At 52.0% G+C, this 18,737-nt stretch overlaps 1 protein-coding gene across 10 annotated transcripts in view; it reads right to left on the bottom strand.

The window, feature by feature from the left end:
- Nucleotides 1-13,627: 13,627 nt before the first annotated feature.
- The window catches only part of FGD3 (FYVE, RhoGEF and PH domain containing 3), a 65,141-nt gene continuing 60,031 nt past the window's right edge, over nt 13,628-18,737 (bottom strand). For 6 of the 10 annotated variants that reach the window (XM_044940290.2, XM_044940291.2, XM_044940289.2 and 3 more), the window contains 4 exons: nt 17,227-17,349; nt 16,772-16,912; nt 14,852-14,998; nt 13,628-14,580 (listed from right to left, as the gene is read on the bottom strand). In XM_044940290.2, coding sequence (XP_044796225.2) covers nt 14,335-14,580; nt 14,852-14,998; nt 16,772-16,912; nt 17,227-17,349 — 657 coding nt within the window. In that variant the 3' untranslated portion in view covers nt 13,628-14,334. The other 4 variants (XM_044940292.2, XM_044940295.2, XM_044940296.2 and 1 more) reach the window with 3 other exon arrangements.

Raw genomic sequence — 18,737 nt, 5'->3', positions numbered from 1 at the left:
TTCCCTCAAGATTTAGCTGGAGTGTTGCCTGTCCCAGAGAGCCTACCTTAACCTGATTCTCCTGACACAGCATCCATAGGCCATGGTACCCCAGGGGGTGGTCATTTTGTGTGTGTTTGTTTTCCACAAATTGTATAATAACCTTGGAAATGTAAAATGCTTTTTGTTTTTCTTTAAATATTCATTTTTTCTCTCAGTATAAAAATAAGATTTTTATCTTAAAAACTTCTCATAATGGACCAAGGCTAGAAAATTCCATCCCAAAGTAAGAGTCAGGGCCTGCCTCCTCCCAGCTGCCTTGGGTGGTCTCATGGGCTTAAGGGCTTCCCAGGTGGCACTTGTGGTAAAGAACCCGCCTGCCAATGCAGGAGACATGAGAGATGTGGGTTCTATCCCTGGGTCAGGAAGATCCCCTGAAGTAGGAATTGGCAACCTACTCCAGTATTCTTGCCTGGAAAATCCCATGCACAGAGGAGCCTAGCGGGGTACAGTCCATGGGGCCGCAGAGAGTCAGACCTGAATGAGCAAAGTGACTAAGCACTCATGGGCTTGGCCTCTTTTATAAAAAATTACATTTTTAAATTAAGAGCAATTATTTTAAAAAGTAATCTAAACTTGTAGCTCCAATGAGCTGCGTGCCTGGGGAGAGAAGAATTCTCCCCAAAATATTTTCTGCCAGGCTGTTTGTCATCCTCCACACGCACTAGTCCTCTGGCTGCTCCAAAGGCAGGCCAGAGCTGGTCCTTTTCTGTAGGGAATGCCTGCCCGGAGCCCACTCCCCATCAGGACTCTGACTGCTGGGTTGTCTTCCCTGGCCCTGAGTCTGCACAAGCGAGACATTCCTTGACCTTCAGGAGGGAGAAAGGTGAGTTACCCCCGGTGACATCTGAGCACTACCCACAGGTTCACAGTGATGGCTTGGAGATATGTAGCAAGGCAGCTGGGAGGAAGCAGGCCTATGGGCTCTGTGCTTTCCTGGGTGGGGCAAAAGCAGATGACGGAGTCATAGAAAAGAGAGGACCAGCCCCTCCTGAATGCCAGGCCCACTTGGGAGCCAGGACACAGGGTGCCCAGGAGGGACAAAGCCTGATGGGTTGCTTTGGGGGCTCCTCCTTCACCTCTGGGTGGCCAGATTGTAGCTCATTTTCTCCTGCCTCTTGATGCTTCTCTGTGTTGTCTGATTTTTTTTGCAATAGGCATGAATCTACTTCTTTTCAGAAAACAGGAGACTAATAAAGATTTTAAAGGTGGAACACATGTAAATGATTACACACAGTCACTGGACAGTTCTGAATTCTACCTGTCAGAAAAGATATGGACTGGCCCCTCATTTACAGATGGGGAAGCTGGACTCAGGGAGGTAGAATGATCCCACCTGTGGCCATTTGCCTGCTCGAATGATGCCTCATTACTGTGGTCTGAGGGCTCACTCACAGGGTTTGGGTGTGCTCTGCCAGGGGGAACGGGTATGTTTTCACAGACAGAAGTTTTTCCTAGGTAAGCCTGGGGTAAAATGTGTGTTGGTGAGTCCAGGGTAATCCAGAGGGTTGGTGGTTTTGAGCCAGTTAAGCTTCTTTGAGGCCATATACCTGCACAGCCAGCATGGCAGGAGCCCGAGTCCCCAGTGACAGGAGAGGTATGAGAGCCTGTCTCCCCATGCTCCCTGCCTGCTTCCCCCTGCCTAACACAGCCCCTGTGACCTCTTGGCCCTCATCAGCCCCTCACAGGGCATTTTAACTACTTCTGCACCCTGCTGGTCGACTTTGGGTAAGCTCTGCCCTGTCTCTGGGCTCCTGTCTCCTCCCCACCTCTCCCAAGCCACATCTACTGAGGCTGTGGCTCAGGGGTACTGAGGCCCAGGCTTGTGGCCTGGCACACACCTTGTGGGAAGGCACTTCCTGGGCCTCCTAAGGAGTGGTCTTTCATAAGGTCTGGAAGGCTGGCCAAGGCCATCCAAATGAACGCATTGGAGAGACCTGCATGGAACAAGTGCTTGGAGGGCTCCCATTTCACAGATGGGGAATCTGAGGCCTGGGGGAAGGATCTGTCCATAGCAACAGAGCTCACCCCCAAGGCCCAGCCTCTGGGGCCTGACTTTCTGGCTCTCTCTGCCTCTCAGTTTCCCTGAGATGGGCCAAAGGAAGGACAAGATGTACATTGCAAGACCAAGTGTGCTCAGGATGCGAGCCCCATCAGGGCCAGTAGGAAGGCTGGGACAGCCGAGAGCAGGAAGGGGCTGTTCTGAGCCCTGCAGCCAGCGTACCTACTCACCTCCTCACTCCCTGTGCTGGCAGCTGCTTTTCTACCATTCAGTCTGATGCTTACTGATTTTCCGGTAATCATGAGCGCTTTGCTGTCCCCATTTTACAAGTGAGAAACTGAGGCTCAGGCCTGTGAGTCATACATTTGCTAAGTAGCTGCACTAGTCATCTTCAAGGAATAGAAATCCAATATCAACCCAGAAGAGAAAGCTGTTGGCAGTTTCAAAGTTTTGAGGGATGCCCTTCAGGCTAAGAATCCCAGAGCAGGGGAGCAACTCTTTCAGCATCCCAACACCTCATCCCAGAGGTGGGCTGGACCATGTGTTCATCCCTGGACAAAGAGCTGTGTCAGGTAGAGTCACTCGATGGACCAGGGTTCTGGGAACCTGTGACTGCATAACCACAGATACTGTTTATAACAGATACTGTTTATTACAGCAGCAGTCATTTCTGCTCATAAATCTGCAGTCCAGGCAGGGCTCAGCACCTTGGCTCTGCTCCACGGTGAGACTCCACTAGAGAGGGCTCATCCCAGGGCATCATCACCTCTCCACAGGCTGCTTGAGCTTCCTTAGGACATGGCGCTGTCTTCTAGGAGCAAGCATTCCTGAAGACAGGAAACTGCATGTTTATCCAGGCCTTAGCCTGGAATGTCACTTCCATTGTGTTCTGTTTATCAAGCTGCCATGGAACTCAGGTTCAAGGGGAGGAGACAGACCTCACCTTCAGCAAATCTGAGGGCCACCGTGGGAGCACAAGCAGTAGGCCAGACTTCTCTTGGGTATCTGATGGGCACCTGCACACGAGCAGGCCACTCCATATTATAGAGCTAGGATCAAACTCAGACCCTAAGCGTAGGTGTAATCTGAGTTCTGATAAAACATGCACAAGCAGATGCAGACACAGGAGGGCTGGAGGACATGGCGTTAAGTGCTGATAGGAAATATGAGTAATGTCTACGTTTTTGATGTTTGTCCACATTTTCTGAACAGTTCAGGGGAATGTACACTTTATTCACCTGGCCTTGGGCTGTAAAGATGCTATCTGAGGGCAGGTGGGCAGGGACCATAACCAGAGACAAGGTCATCTCTCACATACCCACTTGTGGAGTTCCAGTGATGGTGTCCTCGAGTTTTCCCTCCCATCGAGGCCCAGCTCAGCCCAGGTGGGTCCAAGCTCATGTGAATCATGCATATTGCTGTACACGTTTCTCCCCTGTCCCTCCATGGCCCCAGTCCTCCTGGAAACCACCTTGTTTTCAGCTCCTCTGAGAGGCTCAAGGAGGGCCAGGGGAGGCTGAGGCCAGCCCGTTTGGTGAAGGCCAAGATCCCCAAGGGTAGTGCACGGGCTAAATGTCTGTGTATCTCTGTGCTCACTGGGGCCCCTGTGCAGAGACTACGTGTGGGCAGAACACGGTGATCCTCGGTAGGGAACATGCTCCTTCAGCCTTCAGAGGACTGGGGGGTCAGTCTTGCCTTGCTGATAGCTGCTGCTGCTGCTGCTGCATAGCTTCAGTCATGTCCGACTCTGTGCAACCCCATAGACGGCAGCCAACCAGGCTTCCCGTCCCTGGGATTCTCCAGGCAAGAACACTGGAGTGGGTTGCCATTTCCTTCTCCAGTGCATGAAAGTGAAAAGTGAAAGTGAAGTCGCTCAGTCGTGTCCGACTCTAGTGACCCCATGAACTGCAGCCCACCAGGCTCCTCCGTCCATGGGATTTTCCAGGCAAGAGTACTGGAGTGGGGTGCCATTGCCTTCTCCGTGCTGATGGCTACCACCTCTCAAAACCGGACTCACAGTGTGATTAGTTAAAAGGTCCCTGCCCAGCTGTTCCTTGACTCCCTATTTTATTCAATCCAGTCATTAAATACCTGCTCCTACCTGACTCTGTGCCCCATGTTGCCAGCCTCTGTGATCTCTTGGGTTCCCAGGGCCCAGGAGTAAAGCCTGCTCACTCAGTCCTTCCTGTAGCTGCTGCTGCTGCTAAGTCGCTTTAGTCATGTCCAACTCTGTGCAACCCCATAGACGGCAGTCCACCAGGTTCCACCGTCCCTGGGATTCTCCAGGCAAGAACACTGGAGTGGGTTGCCATTTCCTTCTCCAATGCATGAAAGTGAAAAGTGAAAGTGAAGTCACTCAGTCGTGTCCAACTCTTAGCGACCCCATGAACTGCAGCCTACCAGGCTCCTCCAGCCATGGGATTTTCCAGGCAAGAGTACTGGAGTGGGGTGACATTGCCTTCTCTGCTTGGAGAGCCTACTGAAGTATTTATCTGCAGAGTGGTTCCTGAAGAAACCATGGTAAAGGTTCTCGCCACAGGTCCCCCTCTCCCTCTGCTTCCTGAGCAACAATGGTGCTTCCTTGTGTGGCCCTGCAGGATGCAGTGTGCTGCCAGCTCCCAGCCCCCAGCCCCGTGGGCAGGTGAGCTCCGAGGTGATGGTTCTGCACTATGAGAAAGCTGGGGCTGTCCTGATGAACAGAAACTGTCACAGAACATCAACATCAGACAAGGTCACTCTGTGAGACAGGCAACACCATATATTGCCAGGATAGAGACATTAACTAACTGTCCCCATCCTGGTGATATAAGTAACCACTGCTTTGTTATCAGCCACAGCTTTTGCTTCCCTTCATTTCTCACACTTTCCAATAAAATTTACTGATACTCAAGCATAGAACAAGTCCCACTTCCTAACAGCATCCAACCCAGCTCTGCTTCCTTGAACCCTCATCAAAATTGCCTCACATAAGCCCAAACCCTACTCAGGACCTCCCTAACATCATTGTACTGAGATGGCTCACACAGTCCCATTGCGAGCACTTCATCTCATCTCACTGGGGGAGATCTAAAAACCCCAGCATTGTCCTGAGGTCTCTGCAGGGAAGAATGGGGTGACTGGCACACAGGCTTCCCCTGCAGCCAGGCTTCAGTTGCTCCAGACCTCAGTTGCTTGCTAATACACAGAGTCATTGTGTATTAAGGTGTATCAGTGTATCAGTGTCCTGGGACCACTACAAGGAAGTACTGCAAATCAGGAAGCTTAAAACAACAGATGAATCCTTGGTGTGGCTTGGCTTGTAGGTGCACCACTGCAGTCTGCCCCCACCATCGCGTCTGTGTTTTATAAGGACAGCAGTGATTGGATGGACCTCATCTTAACTAGTTACATCTGCAAAGACCTTACCTCCAAATAATGTCACATTCTGACATTCCAAGTGGACATGAATTTTAGTGGAGGGCACTATTTAACCCATCATCATCTGCCTTCTGACCCCCTCAAAAGTCACATTGGTCCCCCATGTACAAAATACATGCACCCCATCCCAACATCTCCCAAAATCGTAAATCAGTCCTAGAGGGAGAAAAAGGAAGGTGCAAAGGAGCCACTGGTCCAGTGCAAGTCGGAAGCCCAGCAGTGCCAGTTCCAGTAGATTTCAAGGCCTGTAAATAACCCTTTGTGGCTTGATGCTCTGGGTGCGTGATGGTGGCCCTGCTTTCTGTGGCTTGGGCAGCAGCTGTAGCCCCACCTTCTCTTTTCTCTGCCTCTGCCTTCATGGCTCTGCCCTCCAAGCCATTCTTTCTTTACTTCATTCCATCCCTGGGCCTCTCAAACTGGCAGATGTAACTAATGTAACAGTCTCAAAAACCTTGTCGGTCTTCTCTATAATTCACAGGGAGCCACACCATCAGATAAGAGGCTCCACAGATCTTTCCTGAATAACCCCATCTTTGTTCCTTCATTCCCCTGAGATGGTGGAGTAGGCCTGCAAGTCATGTGCCTAATCTCTTCAGCAGTAGGCTCTCCCACACCTTTGGTGCTCTCTTTAGACCACACTTTCTGAACAGTAAATTTCCTAAATTTAACAATCTGAAGTGAAGTGAATTGAAAGTCGCTCAGTTGTGTCTGACTTTCTGAAACCCCATAGGCTGTAGCCCGCGAGGCTCCTCTGTCCATGGGATTCTCCAGGCAAGAATACTGGAGTGGGTAGCCATTTCCTTCCCCAGGGGATCTTCTCGACCTAGGGATCAAACTAGGTCTCTCATATTGCAGGCAGATTCTTTACTGTCTGAGGACTTCCCAAATCATCAAGTGCTGATTCCTTTTTGCTTATCAGTTCCTTCCGCAGTTTCCTTTCCTTTCCTCTCAGATTTTACTATAAACAGCAAGGAGAAACCAGGCCATATCATCCACATTTTACTTGGAAATTTCCTCAGCTAAATAGTCAAGTTCATTCCTTACAATTTCTACTTTCCACTCAACATTAGAACATAATTCAGCCAAGTTTCTTCTACTTTATGGCTTTTCAAATAACCAGTTCTTCATTTCCATCTGAGATCTCACTGGAAGCACCTCTCATGTTCATACTTATATCAAAAATATGTTCATGACCATATATGTATTCTCTGAGACAATAGAAACTTTCTCTACATTCTCCTCACTTCTTTCTTTTCTTTTCCTTTTTGGAGGTTTTTCTTTTTTTTAATTGAAGTAAAAAATTACAATGTCGTACATCAGTACAGAAAAGAGGTTCAGTTATTCATACATATATACATTTTTCAGATCATTTCCCCTTATAGGTTATTGCAAAATATTGAGTATAGCTCTCTGTTCTATACAGTAGGTCCTTGTCAGTTATCTGTTTTATATATAGTGTGTATATGTTAATCCCAAACTCCTAATGTATTCCTCTCTCCCACTTTCCCCTTTGGTAACCATAAATTTGTTTTCTATGTCTGTGCATTTATTTCTGTTTTGTATATGGGTTCATTTGTATCTTTTTTGTTTGTTTGCTTTTTGATTCCACATATAAGCAACATCATGATGTTTGTCTTTTTCTGTCTGGCTTATTTCACTTAGTGTGAGATATCTCTAGGTCTATCCATGTTGCTTCTATCATGCCTACTTTATCCATTTAGATTGCTTCCATGTCTTTGCTATTGTAAACAGTGCTGCAATCGACATTGAGGTGTGTGTATCTTTTCGAGTTATGATTTTCTTCAGGTATATGCCCAAGAGTCCTCACTTCTTTCTGACCTCAGTCTCACCAGAATCACCTTTGTTGTCCGTATCTCTACCAACAATGTCTTCAAGGAAATCGAGGCATTTTCTATCATGTGCCTCAAAACTTTTCCAGCATCTACACATTACCCAGTTCCGCAGCTGCATTTTTAGATATCTGTTATAGCAGCATCCCCCTTCCTGGTACAAAATCTGTATCAGTTTGCTAGAGCTGTTGTACAAATTTAGTGGCTTAAAACAACAGAAATTTATCCTTTCAAAGTTCTGGAGGCCAGTAGTCTGAAATCAAGATATTGTCAGGGCTGTGTACACTCTGGAAGCTCTAGGAAAGGATCCTTCTATGCCGCACACACCAGAGTGAGCTGCTGGTCACTCCGGGTGAACTTTGCTGTTCCTTGGCTCGTAGTTGCGACATGCCAGTCTTTGCCTCTGTCATCACAAGGCCTTCCTTGTGTGTCCTGTCCTCTTCTTATAAGGACACCAATCACTGGGTTTAGGGCCCACTCGATCCTCATTTTAACTAACTTTATCTGTGAAAAATATACTTTTAGGTAAAATCACATTCTGAGGTTTCAGGTGAACATGGATTTGGGATGAGGGACACTATTCAACTCAGGAAGCCAACTTGTGTTGGCTTTCTTCCCTTTTCTGCCTCATTCTCCATTCCCCTACTATTCTTCTTGGGTTGCCTCCCAAATAAAGTCCTTGCATTCGATCTGTGTAGCAGGATCTGCTACTGAGAGAAAGTTACATAAGACATAGGCCCCCTGCTGGGAGCCAGTGGGGACCCACTTAGGACATGACTCTCAGTGCTGAGCTGCAGTGTCCCCCTCTGTGACTGGAGTGAAGATAATGTCCCTTTCCTCTGAGGTTTTGGGAGGAAGGATGGCATGCTGGAGGGCTCTGGGCTTAGGACCACACACAGAGAATGGCCACGTCCTGCCTCTGGGAAGTGGGGAGGCTTTGGGAATTACTCCAGTATTTTTCTTTGGAGAAGGGCTGCTCTGGTGTCAGTTTTCCAGTGCCCCTTGGGGTCAGATGTTCTGGGGGGCTATAATTTGCTCTCTGAGTCTGGATAGAGCACAGGGAAGTGGCCCTCCAAGATGAAGATAGATTCATGAGATGTGGCATGCGCAGTTTCAGCAGGCAGAACTGGAGTGCTGATGACCAGGCCCCTCAGGGGCAGGCCTGGCCCTGGCAGGAAAGGGGCCTCTCAGGAATACAGGGTCAAGGCAGGACATTTTGGAGGATGCAGGCTGGTCCCTGTCTGTGGGTGCTGTAGGGTGGGGCAGGGGCATAGAAGAAATAAGGCTCCAGATGAACTTTATTTGCTCACTGCTGCTGCTTCAGGCGAAGTCAGAGATGGTTTTCTTCCCCTCTTTTCTCCTATCCTAGTCTGGGCTCCCTGGGAGGCCCTCCCATCTCGTTCCAGGATGGTCCCCCTCCACCCTCAAAGGGGGACTGTCTTGGGTCATACGGCCATCTTGGACCAACCCCGGCAGAGGGAGCGGAGAGCTGGCCAGTGAACCTGTGGTATAGGGGCCCCGATGGAGGCCTTCTCCTGCACACCTTCTTTTTCTAGGGTCTTGGGGGCAAGATGGCCCATCTGAGCCACGAGCTCTTCTCCTTGGCACCACCTGGTACTTGCCATCCTGCTGGGGTGGGTTCCTGGCTGCTCCCCATGGCTTGCCCTAGTCCTGCCCACCTCTCTGGCCCTCCGTTTTCTCTCTTATAATTGGGGGGCAGGGTGGATGTAGGAGGGTATATGACTAGGGAGCAGCCAGGCCTCCTGTCACAACTGGCTGCCTTGGGACCGCCTGGAGCTCCTCGGATCACTTGGAGTACTCAGGAATACCTGAGCTCCCTGGGGAGACCTGGAGCCTCACAGGGACCATTTGGAGGCCCTGAGGACCACCTGGGGTCCCCCGAGACAAACTAAAGACCCACCTTGGCCCTCAGAAACACCTGGAGCCCCTCAGGACCACTTGAAGCCCCTTTGACCACCTGAAGTCCTCTGGGACCATCCACAGCCCCCTGGGAACCCCACCAGAAGGGGGAGGTGACTAGTAGGAATGGGCGATGGGGGTCCACAGAACAGCCACTCTCAGTTGCCAGCTGGGCTCCCAGAAGGGTGGTTCAGAGAGATCTTGTCTACAGACATGTTGCAGTGGGTCCTGAGGAGGTGAGCCCACCCTCCTTCCTGGATGCCCAGCACCTGGACCAGCTGCTCAGAAGGGCTTGGATTCCAGGGCCCTGTCAGACCTCAAGAGGTGGGAAGGCCGTGTGAGCATCTAGGGGATGAGGATTAGAGCCCCCTGAGGCCTGGGAGTGTCAGCTGGGGCTTCAGGGGCTGATCCTACCACCCCCATGTGTACAGGGGTCTGCTGTCCCCTGGGAGGGCAGTGAGGGATGGGCACAGGTGTAAGTCAGACCCATTTGGGTTCCAATGCCCCTCTGCTGATTTTCTGGGGGCGTGGCAGCTCTCTGGGTCTCATGTGCTATTCTCTGCAATGGGACCAGATGTCTGAGGAGAACCTGGCTATGTCCTGGATACCTAGGGACTCAGAGAGGGCAGGAGAGCCACTGGGCCTTTATCACCCCAGGCAGCCATTGGCTCTGTTTCCTGATCTGTTAGAGTGAGTGAAGTGAAGTCGCTCAGTCGTGTCTGAATCTTTGTGACCCCATGGACTGTAACCTACCAGGCTCATCCATCCATGGGATTTTCCAGGCAAGAATACTGGAGTGGGTTGCCATTTCCTTCTCCAGGGGATCTTCCTGACCCAGGGATCAAACCCGGGTCTCCTGCATTTTAGACAGACGTTTTACCATCTGAGCCACTAGAGAAGGTCTGTTAAAAGAGGATTCCAGACCCAAAGTGCTCTGGGGCTGCATGGCAAGAGCAAAATCCCTCAACTTTCACTAATGCTGTTGGCAGATATAAACTGAGCACTTATTCTCTGCTAGGTGCTATCATAGGTGCTTCATTCTGCCCTCGGAGCTTCTGTTCTAGATGAGGAGACGGAGATTAAACAAGGAGGCAAATACCCAAACAAAAAGTAGAGAGATTAGGGCAAGGGCTCTGCTGAGGTTCATGGAGCAGACTCTTGCAAAGTCATGAAGGAAGAACCCCCAGGCAGATGAACAGCATGTGCAAATTTCCTGAGATGGGAGGGAGACTAGTATGTTCTAAAGACCCAATGACGAGCCTGGTAATCTGAGGTCAGGATGAAGCAGCAGGGGAGCAAGGGAGGGCAGGAGAAAATGAGGCTGGAGATGTGGCAGGGTCAGAGGCTACAGGGCATTATTCAACCCCTGAGTCCCAGAAATCCAAGTGGCTGGCACCCTAGTGCCCAGCACACAGGCATGCCATCAGTGATGAAGAAATGGACAGGGAGTGAAAGAGTGACCCAGCTGGGTCCCTGATGCACTGTGTGACCTTGGGCAAGTGTATTTCCCTCTCTGGGTCTTTGTTTCATTACTATTAAGACACTACCCGAGTTATAATTCTTTTCAGCAAATGGCTGGGCTGGGTGCCTGGCTGCAGCAGGCCCTTGAGTATGGTGGCTCCTTCGTCTTCCCACGACTACGAGGGACACAGCCAACATCCCCCGTGGCCTTAATGGGGACGTGTGTTCCTCACACTGCAGGCAGCAGCCCCTGGTGGCACAGAAGACTCTTAGCTCAGGCCTTTGACTCCTGTGGCAGCTGGGTACCTCAGACCCTTTCCTGCCCTGACTGGTATTCTTTAGGACAGTGGATGGCCTCCTGTCCTGCAGGGTTGGGAGCTGGACTTGGGGAGGAGGAGATGATTGAAAAGGAAGGACAGTGGAGAAGCTAAAAGCCAGTGTGCATCCACCTCCCCGCTCTGTGGGTGGGCAGTGTGGTGTGGGCAGGCCCTGGGTTATGGGGACAAGATGAGGGTGGACAGATGTTGGCAATGTGTGCATGGGAAGAAGCCCAGTCTCAAAGTCACCCAGACATATGGTGTGGAGACTCCAGGCAGGCAGCCTGCTTTTCACAGTCCTTACTGGAGCATCCAGAGGGCTCAGGGCAGGCCAGATGCCCCTAGCCGAAGGGATCCCTGGAACCATCCACTGGTCACCCACCCCATGACTTCAAACTCTACAATAGTTAACATTTATCGGGATGTATCATAAGAACATTCAAGTTTCTTTCATCTCCTGAAAAGCTGGAAGCTCTGGCCACATAGGTCCATGCCTGTGTGGGCACAGTTGGCAGAAGCGCCCCTATATCACCATGGCTGCTGGTGTGCCCCTCATGGGGGTCTGTGTTGAGATACCTGGCCCTGTCTCCGTCTCTGCCCTGGTCATCCCTATTGCAGCCAACTGGATCTATTAAGACCCCCAAGCCTGCCCCATGGCTCTCGCCTCCTGGAGCATCACCAAAAAAGACCCTGTGGAGACCCCATGACCAGGTCTTGTCTCCCCCAGGCTCCTTCTCCTCACTGTGCTCCTCCAGATCCTCCTTCTCCTCACTGGCTCCTCCAGATCTTGGTGGCCCTGCCCTCAACTTAGGCACCCTCTCTGTAATCCCTCCCCCAGCATGTCCTGGTCAGGAGTGAGGCTTCCGGGTACCTCCTGCCACCCCCCACCCCCCCACACACACCCTGCTTCTCTCTTCCATGGCTGCACGTTTTCTTCTCAGTGTCTCAATGGGAATAGCCACTCCAAATAGGAATTTCCTTTCCTCTGGATCCTCAGGGCCCAGCTGTCCAAACTGGACAGTGAGGACATTTTTCCCAGTCCTGCTGCAGCCACAGCCGATGGAATGCTTCCTGCTTTCACCCTTGCAGTTGGCCCCAGGACACTCTCCGATGGACTGTGATGGAACGTAATGTCCTGGCGGACTCCGAGGTGCTAGGGACAGAATGGCCACCTCACCAGCCTTCCGATGTGCTGAGTGAGACAGGACCCTCCTGAAATTACCGTGGACACCTGTATGCCAGGGCCCCCAAGCTGTTGGGTCAGAGAGGATAGGGCTCAGGCCTGCCCTGGTGCCCAAGAGCTCACTGGGGAACTGGTCATAATGGCAGAACCCACAGTGGCAGCCCTGGGTGAGGACCCTGAATAGGGGGCCCAGTCTTGACCCCTCAGACTGGCAGAGTGGCACCATGTCCAGTGGGTCAATTCTGGCTGTGCACTTGGTCTGGAGCTGTGGGACTCTTGGAGGTGTCCTTTCTGTGACTCAGTTTCCTCAGCTGTCAAGTGGGAACATCCTGGGATTCAGGTAAGACGGGAGTGTTACAGAGTTGACCCTGAGAAGGAGCCCCACTAGGCCCCCTCAGTCAGTGCATGAGGCAGAGAGAGCAGAGCTCTGAGGGAGAAGGGGCAGGACCAGTGGGGAGGGGCTGGCTGGTCCCTTCACTGCCTCTGACACCTACCTTGGCTCCCTGGGTAGGACTTTGCTGTGTTTCCTTGAATAAGAGCACAGTTGGAAGGGCCTGGCCTCCCCTTCTCAGTGGGCAGGTTGCTGGTATCAAGTAGCATCAGAACACCCACTGCAGGGTGGGTGGGCTGTCACAGATGCAGGACTGAGGCCTAGGTATACAGCTGCTGCAACATCCAGGCATCGCAGGGTGGGCACACAGGGCATGGTGCTGACTCGTGCGTAAGCTCACCAGTGCCCTGCCCGCCTCACCTGTGTCTCCACCTGTGCTCTCTCCTACCTTGCCTGTACCTCACCGACCCTGCCTACCTTACCTATGCCCCACCACCTCACTTGGACTCTACTCACCTCACCTGGGCCCTGTTATTCCTCACGGAGTCCAACCCCCACCTCACCCACTACCAGTCATCCATTTCTGGCTCTCACAATGGCCCTCTCAGCCTCCAGGTAGGTGCCCTGCAAGTCTGCCCACAACTGGGCAGTGACAGACATCCCTGCAGGGTATCTTGTGGATGTTGGAGAGATGGGGGTCCCAAGGGACTGGATACCCCTCAGTCATCACTCCCTAAGTCCCTCAGCTCTCTCCCAAGGCCCTCAGGGCTCTGGTCCAAATAGACCTTCCTGTTGACTTTGTGAGTGCCCAGCACCCCACGATCCCGTAGCTAAGTCTGGCTCCACTTGCTATGGGGCAAACAGTCCTATCCACCCACTAGCATGCGCAGGGACACAGCAACTGTCCAGGCATGGCACCTTGTCTGAGGCCTTGCCATCTGATGCCGCTGCATCCTGTGGCACCCACAGGTGTGTGACTTGCACCCTGCAGGCCTGTATGGGGGTCCAGGCCCCGATTACTGGCTGTGCCCCTGTTACCCTCATTTTTCATCCAACCACCAGCAGGCCCACTGTGCGGAGACCCTGCCCCAAGGCTGTGTCCACCTGTTGGCTGCCATTATTTATTTATTTATGCAGATAAGCACTGTCCACCACCCGCCAGGGGAGGCAGGCACAAATCTCGGGGCCCCACACAATGCCTGTGTGGTCCCCCTGTAGTTTTGCAGCATGGTTATTTAGGAACGTACCACTCGCCCCCTTGGGCATCTCCAAATGGAGTGTCAAACTACAAGGCAGCACAATGCTGTGCCCAGTCGCCGGGAGAGGAAAAGGAAGAGAGGTGGAGTCCAGGGGCCAGGTCTGGTTCAGCTCGCATGCATGTAGATGGTGTGGATGGTGGGCACTCATTGGGAGGGATGGCATGACTGCAGACATCCACCAGGTGTCCCTGGGCACCGCCCATGAGCTCCTTCTGTCTTCTGGCACAGGTGACTGCTCATGGCCCACTCAGACAGACTTTACTTGACAGTCACCCTACGCCCAACTCTGAGCCACACGACTGGGCCTGCAGGCAGAAGCCCAGCTCATTGAGAGACATGCTGGATGACTTAGGCAGTTGGCTGCCCTTCTCTGGGCCTCATTTTTCTCCTCTCTGACATGGAGGAACCCTCCAGAGCCAAGTGCTGTGTGGCCTGTCGGTCCCTCAGAGGTCCAGGATCTCTTCATGCCCATGTGGAGCCTTGACACCACCTCTCAGAAGAGCATAGGCCCTGCCGTGGTGGCTGCACAGTTAGGAGACATGGCAGAGACTCAGCTCATGGGGCAGCTGGGGCCTGGGGCTGCTGGGCCCCCAGGCTGGCCTGGGATGAATGCCCATGGGCTGCTGAGCTGAGAGCCTCCAGCCACTGCTGCTGCAGCTCGGCAGACGGGGCGCTCAGGTACAAAGACTGCTGGGCCTGCTGCAGCTGCCACACGTGCCTGGCATCCAGTCTCTCTGCAGGGTCCAGCACACTCACCCTGCAGCCGGAGAGGGGGATGGCATGGAGCAGCTGGCCATCCTGCTGAAAAGTAGAGGAGCGTCAGCACCCTAGCCTCTGGAGTCCTGGCATCACTAAATACTACCTCCCACAAGTGGGTAGCAGAAGGGTGATTCTGGACAGTTGGGGAAACAGGACCTAGGGTCACGTGAGCCACCCTCCAAGTGAAGCTGGTCCCAGGCAGCATGGCCCAGGCCTATATGGGCACAGGCCTGAGGCCACGGGCCTGAGGTTCTGGTTGCCGGAGCAGGGTGAACCCCCACCCCCAGCGTGGCCCAGTGGACAGAGCACACACCTGGCTGCCTTCGTGGAGGTGCAGCACCAACTCCAGGGAGTCTGACTCAGAGATGGCAGCCCACGCCTTGCTCCATGCTGTGCCGCCATCTGACACCTGCAGGGGGCCGCAGAGCAGGCTGGGTGGGGGCTCTGCAGCGACTGGCTTCTGGAAACGCAGAGGACAAGTCAGGTGAGTCTCACTTGGAAGAGCTACTCTCCTGGGGAAGCATCAGGGCCAAGGCTCTGGGGGGAAAGAGGCAGGAGGGGAAGACAGACTGGACAAAGGCCTAGGCCCACCTGACTTTGCCCAGGGTCACTGCAAGGCCACTTGGGGTTGGGCTGGACCGTCTAGGGAGTGAGACCACAAGAAAGGTCAAAGACAGAAATAAAGGCAGTAGGAAATACTGGAACTGCAGGAAACCAGAATGTGGTGGCTTTTGTGATTTATCTGCACACACACACACACATAGGTACACACCCCTCACACATAACACCACACACATACCACACACATGCACACACACACACACACCCATACCACCCCCCAACACCCACACACACCTCACACACCACACACACACATTCATTCACATATACATCATACATCACACACGCCCTTCTCTCTCTTCTGATGTGTTTAGAGCAGTCATGGACACAACCCCAAGGTCATCAGAAAATCCCTCAGACACACCTGATAAAACTGGTTCCTGCTTGGACCTGGGACACGGGTCTCCCAGATACAGCATTTAAAATGCATGGATGAGAAGGCCAAGGGAGCTGTGCAAGGGACCCCTCTCTCCTCTGTCAAGATGATACTACACTCAGTTCTAATACACCAATGCACTTAACCTCTAAGACATACAGAGACTCTAACTGGGGCTCTAATCAGAGTCCTGACCCACCTGGATAACCTTCCCTACAGCCTTTGGGAAGGGAAATGAACATTATAAATAGCTTCCCAGAATATCCCAATGTGCAGCTGGCCTTGAGAATCATGGACTATGTTATGTGGAGAGAATGAAAAAATGCACTTTTTTGGAAAGCCATATTCTCTTTTTTTCCAGCTTTCCTGTTACCTCATCAAATAGGGACAGTGCCCTTCAAGGAAGGCCTGGAGGGCAGCAGCCATCTCCGGAGAACAGGAGCTGAGAAGGGGGCGAGTGTCCTCACTGCCCCCACTGCCCTGATGGCTTGGTCAAGGTGGGAGCAACATCTCACTTCAGCAGGGCCTCCAGGCCTTCAATGAGGGTGACCGTGAGTGAAGATGAAATGTGTTCCCATCTGCTGTGGGCTGAACTGTCTGCCCTTAAACCCATATGTTGAAGCCCTAAGTGCCAGCCCCCCACCCCCCCATACCCCCCAACCCCCCCCCCCCCACACACACACACAGTGAGACTGTGTTTGGAGATGAGGCCTCTAAGGAGGTAATTAAGTTAAAATGAGGTTATATGTATGGGCTCCAATCCAATATGACCAGTTTCCTCATAAGTAGAGATTAGGATACCCATAGAGAGAGCACCATGTGAAGACAAAGGGAGATTAAGTCCATCGACAAACCAAGGAGAGAGACCTCAATTGAAACCAGCTTGCTGATCCCTTGATTTCAGAATTCCAGCCTTAAGGACTATGATGAAATAAGTTTCTGTTGTTTAAGCTGCCCAGCCTGTGGTATTTATTATTCAGCCTAAGCTGACTAAAGCACCATCTAACTCCAGGGTGCAAATGATTCCCAAGCTCTCAACCATGACTAGATCCTATGAAGCCCAACATGCACACAGGAGATATTTGGCATTCAGTTGCTAGCTGCCTGCAGTGGCCTATGGATCCAACTGAGCCTCATCAGTCCTGGTCCCAAGAAAGCCAACAGCTCTGGGAGCACCATCTGTCAAGGCTTCTGGGGCCTTGTGTCTAGAAGGCTCACCAGACCCAGCCCACTTACCTCTGTGCTCTGCTTGGGCTCCAGGGGCTCCTCAAGGCTGAGGTTCAAGTGGGCCACTGGCTGGGTCAGGAAACACTCTTTGCAGACACGGCTCTGCCTGCCATTCTCAGCCTTGAATTCAGAGCACTTCCCACAAATGACCTGCAAGACAAGGGCACCTGTGACCCTACCACCCAGGGACAGAAGACTGTCCAGAAGGAGGCTGGAAGGGCCACAGTGACCAAGAGAGATGTGACATCATGTGGAGGAGAAGGGCTTGCCCATGAGCCAGGGGGATCAGGAGCCTTGTCCAGCAGGCAGAGACCCCGAGGCTGGACCCCTTTGGGCCTCCAGGCCCTGCCTTCTTGCTCGGAGGGTCCAGAATCCAGGGGGTCTGTGTGCATGGAAAGAAGATTGGGAGGAGGAACGAAGCACATGGAGGTCCCAACAGTTGGCCTCCTCCCATCTGGACTCACCGCCCCACACAGCTTGCAGTGGTGTTTCCTTTTGGTGATGGAGTTGAAGGTCTCACCACAGCTGCTGCAGCCCTGCTTCTCCTTGTCACGTCTGGTCTTAGAGGACCCTCTCCTGGGCTCAGACTGTTGGAGGCAAACCGCTGCAGTCAGCTTCCCAGCACGTGTGGAGTGGCAGCCGTGTGACACACAGGCAACGCACATGCGGGGCAAGAAAGCTGGACGTGCAGAAGGGAATTAAGCAGGAGCCACGCTGGCCATGGCCCCCTGTTCAGCCCCGCTCCCCAGAAGCTGCCCTGCTATCACACAGAGTGAAATTCCAAGGGGATCAGGAACTCTATGCTTGGAATGACCTGGCCCTCCACAAAGGTCAGTGACGTAACCCTGCCGTGTCTGCAGAGATAAAAACCGGAACCCACACCAGGGGAAATGGTGGCTGCTCTGCAGCAAAGTCCAGACGCCGAGGACCGGGTGTCTGCACCCAGCATCCGGCCAGGTGGCCCTTGCTTCCACACTCTTATCCTGCACTGGGCCCCAGAGCGTGGTGCCTGCAGTTGCCCACCCAACACGTGTGAGAGCGCTCTCCTGGGGTGGAGGAGTAGGGTCAGGGGGATGGACTCCCCTCTCTGTCTCTTCTGATGCTGCCTGAATTTCCCACAAAGGAGGGCACTGATGAGTCTTTTCAGCAAGAGAAGAGAAACAACAGGAAGTCATGAAACATAATGTGGTGTGTGTTCAGAGAGGTTAAAAGACCTTTGAGACAAGTCACAAGAACACACTACAAAATCCTTTTACTTTTGTTTTGCTTTCTTTAACGTATAAACAAGCTGTTTTGTGTAAGGTTTCTCAAAAAGATTTATAAGAACCACATCAAAGTCCTTGGAGCCAAGAGGAATTGGGAGTGGCAGGCAGCAATGGGAGAGAGGTTTTCATTTTCTTCTATCACTTTACTTTTTTCTTAAAAGTATTTATTCCTTTTATGGTAAGCATACATTTACAAATTTTTAAAAAATCTGATGCAGTTTAAAACTAAGGAACAGGTGCATAAATCATGCATGGGAGGTAGATGTCAAAGTGACGTATCGGAAAATTAAAGGTGTTGAGTTCTATAGCTAAGGGAAACAAGCAAATAGCAAAATAACAGACAGTAGCATATGATGTTTATACCAAAAAGGGTACATGCATGAAAAAAAGACTGGAAGGAAGCACACCCTGATGATCCTATTGGCTGTTTGGGGTAGAATTACTCTTATCTGACTCTCTTATCTGGATTGTCTCAATTGTTCACCAGAACGGCTTGTGAAAGGAGAAGAAAACCAAAAAACATATAGAAAGCAAATCAGTCACTCACTGACCAGCACCCCCAAACCCCCACCCCCCCACCTCACACTCCCATCGAGGACTGTGTCCCCTCTGCACTATGAACAGAAGTTTGAGAGCTGGTGTGGTCTGCTCTGGCCACCTACCCCCTGGCCATAGTGACATCAATTGTGTCTAGGACCCCAGCCCCATCT

Source organism: Bubalus bubalis, chromosome 3 (genome assembly GCF_019923935.1).
Source record: "Bubalus bubalis isolate 160015118507 breed Murrah chromosome 3, NDDB_SH_1, whole genome shotgun sequence".
Taxonomy (NCBI): domain Eukaryota; kingdom Metazoa; phylum Chordata; class Mammalia; order Artiodactyla; family Bovidae; genus Bubalus; species Bubalus bubalis.
This window is presented reverse-complemented; position numbering and strand designations above follow the sequence as displayed.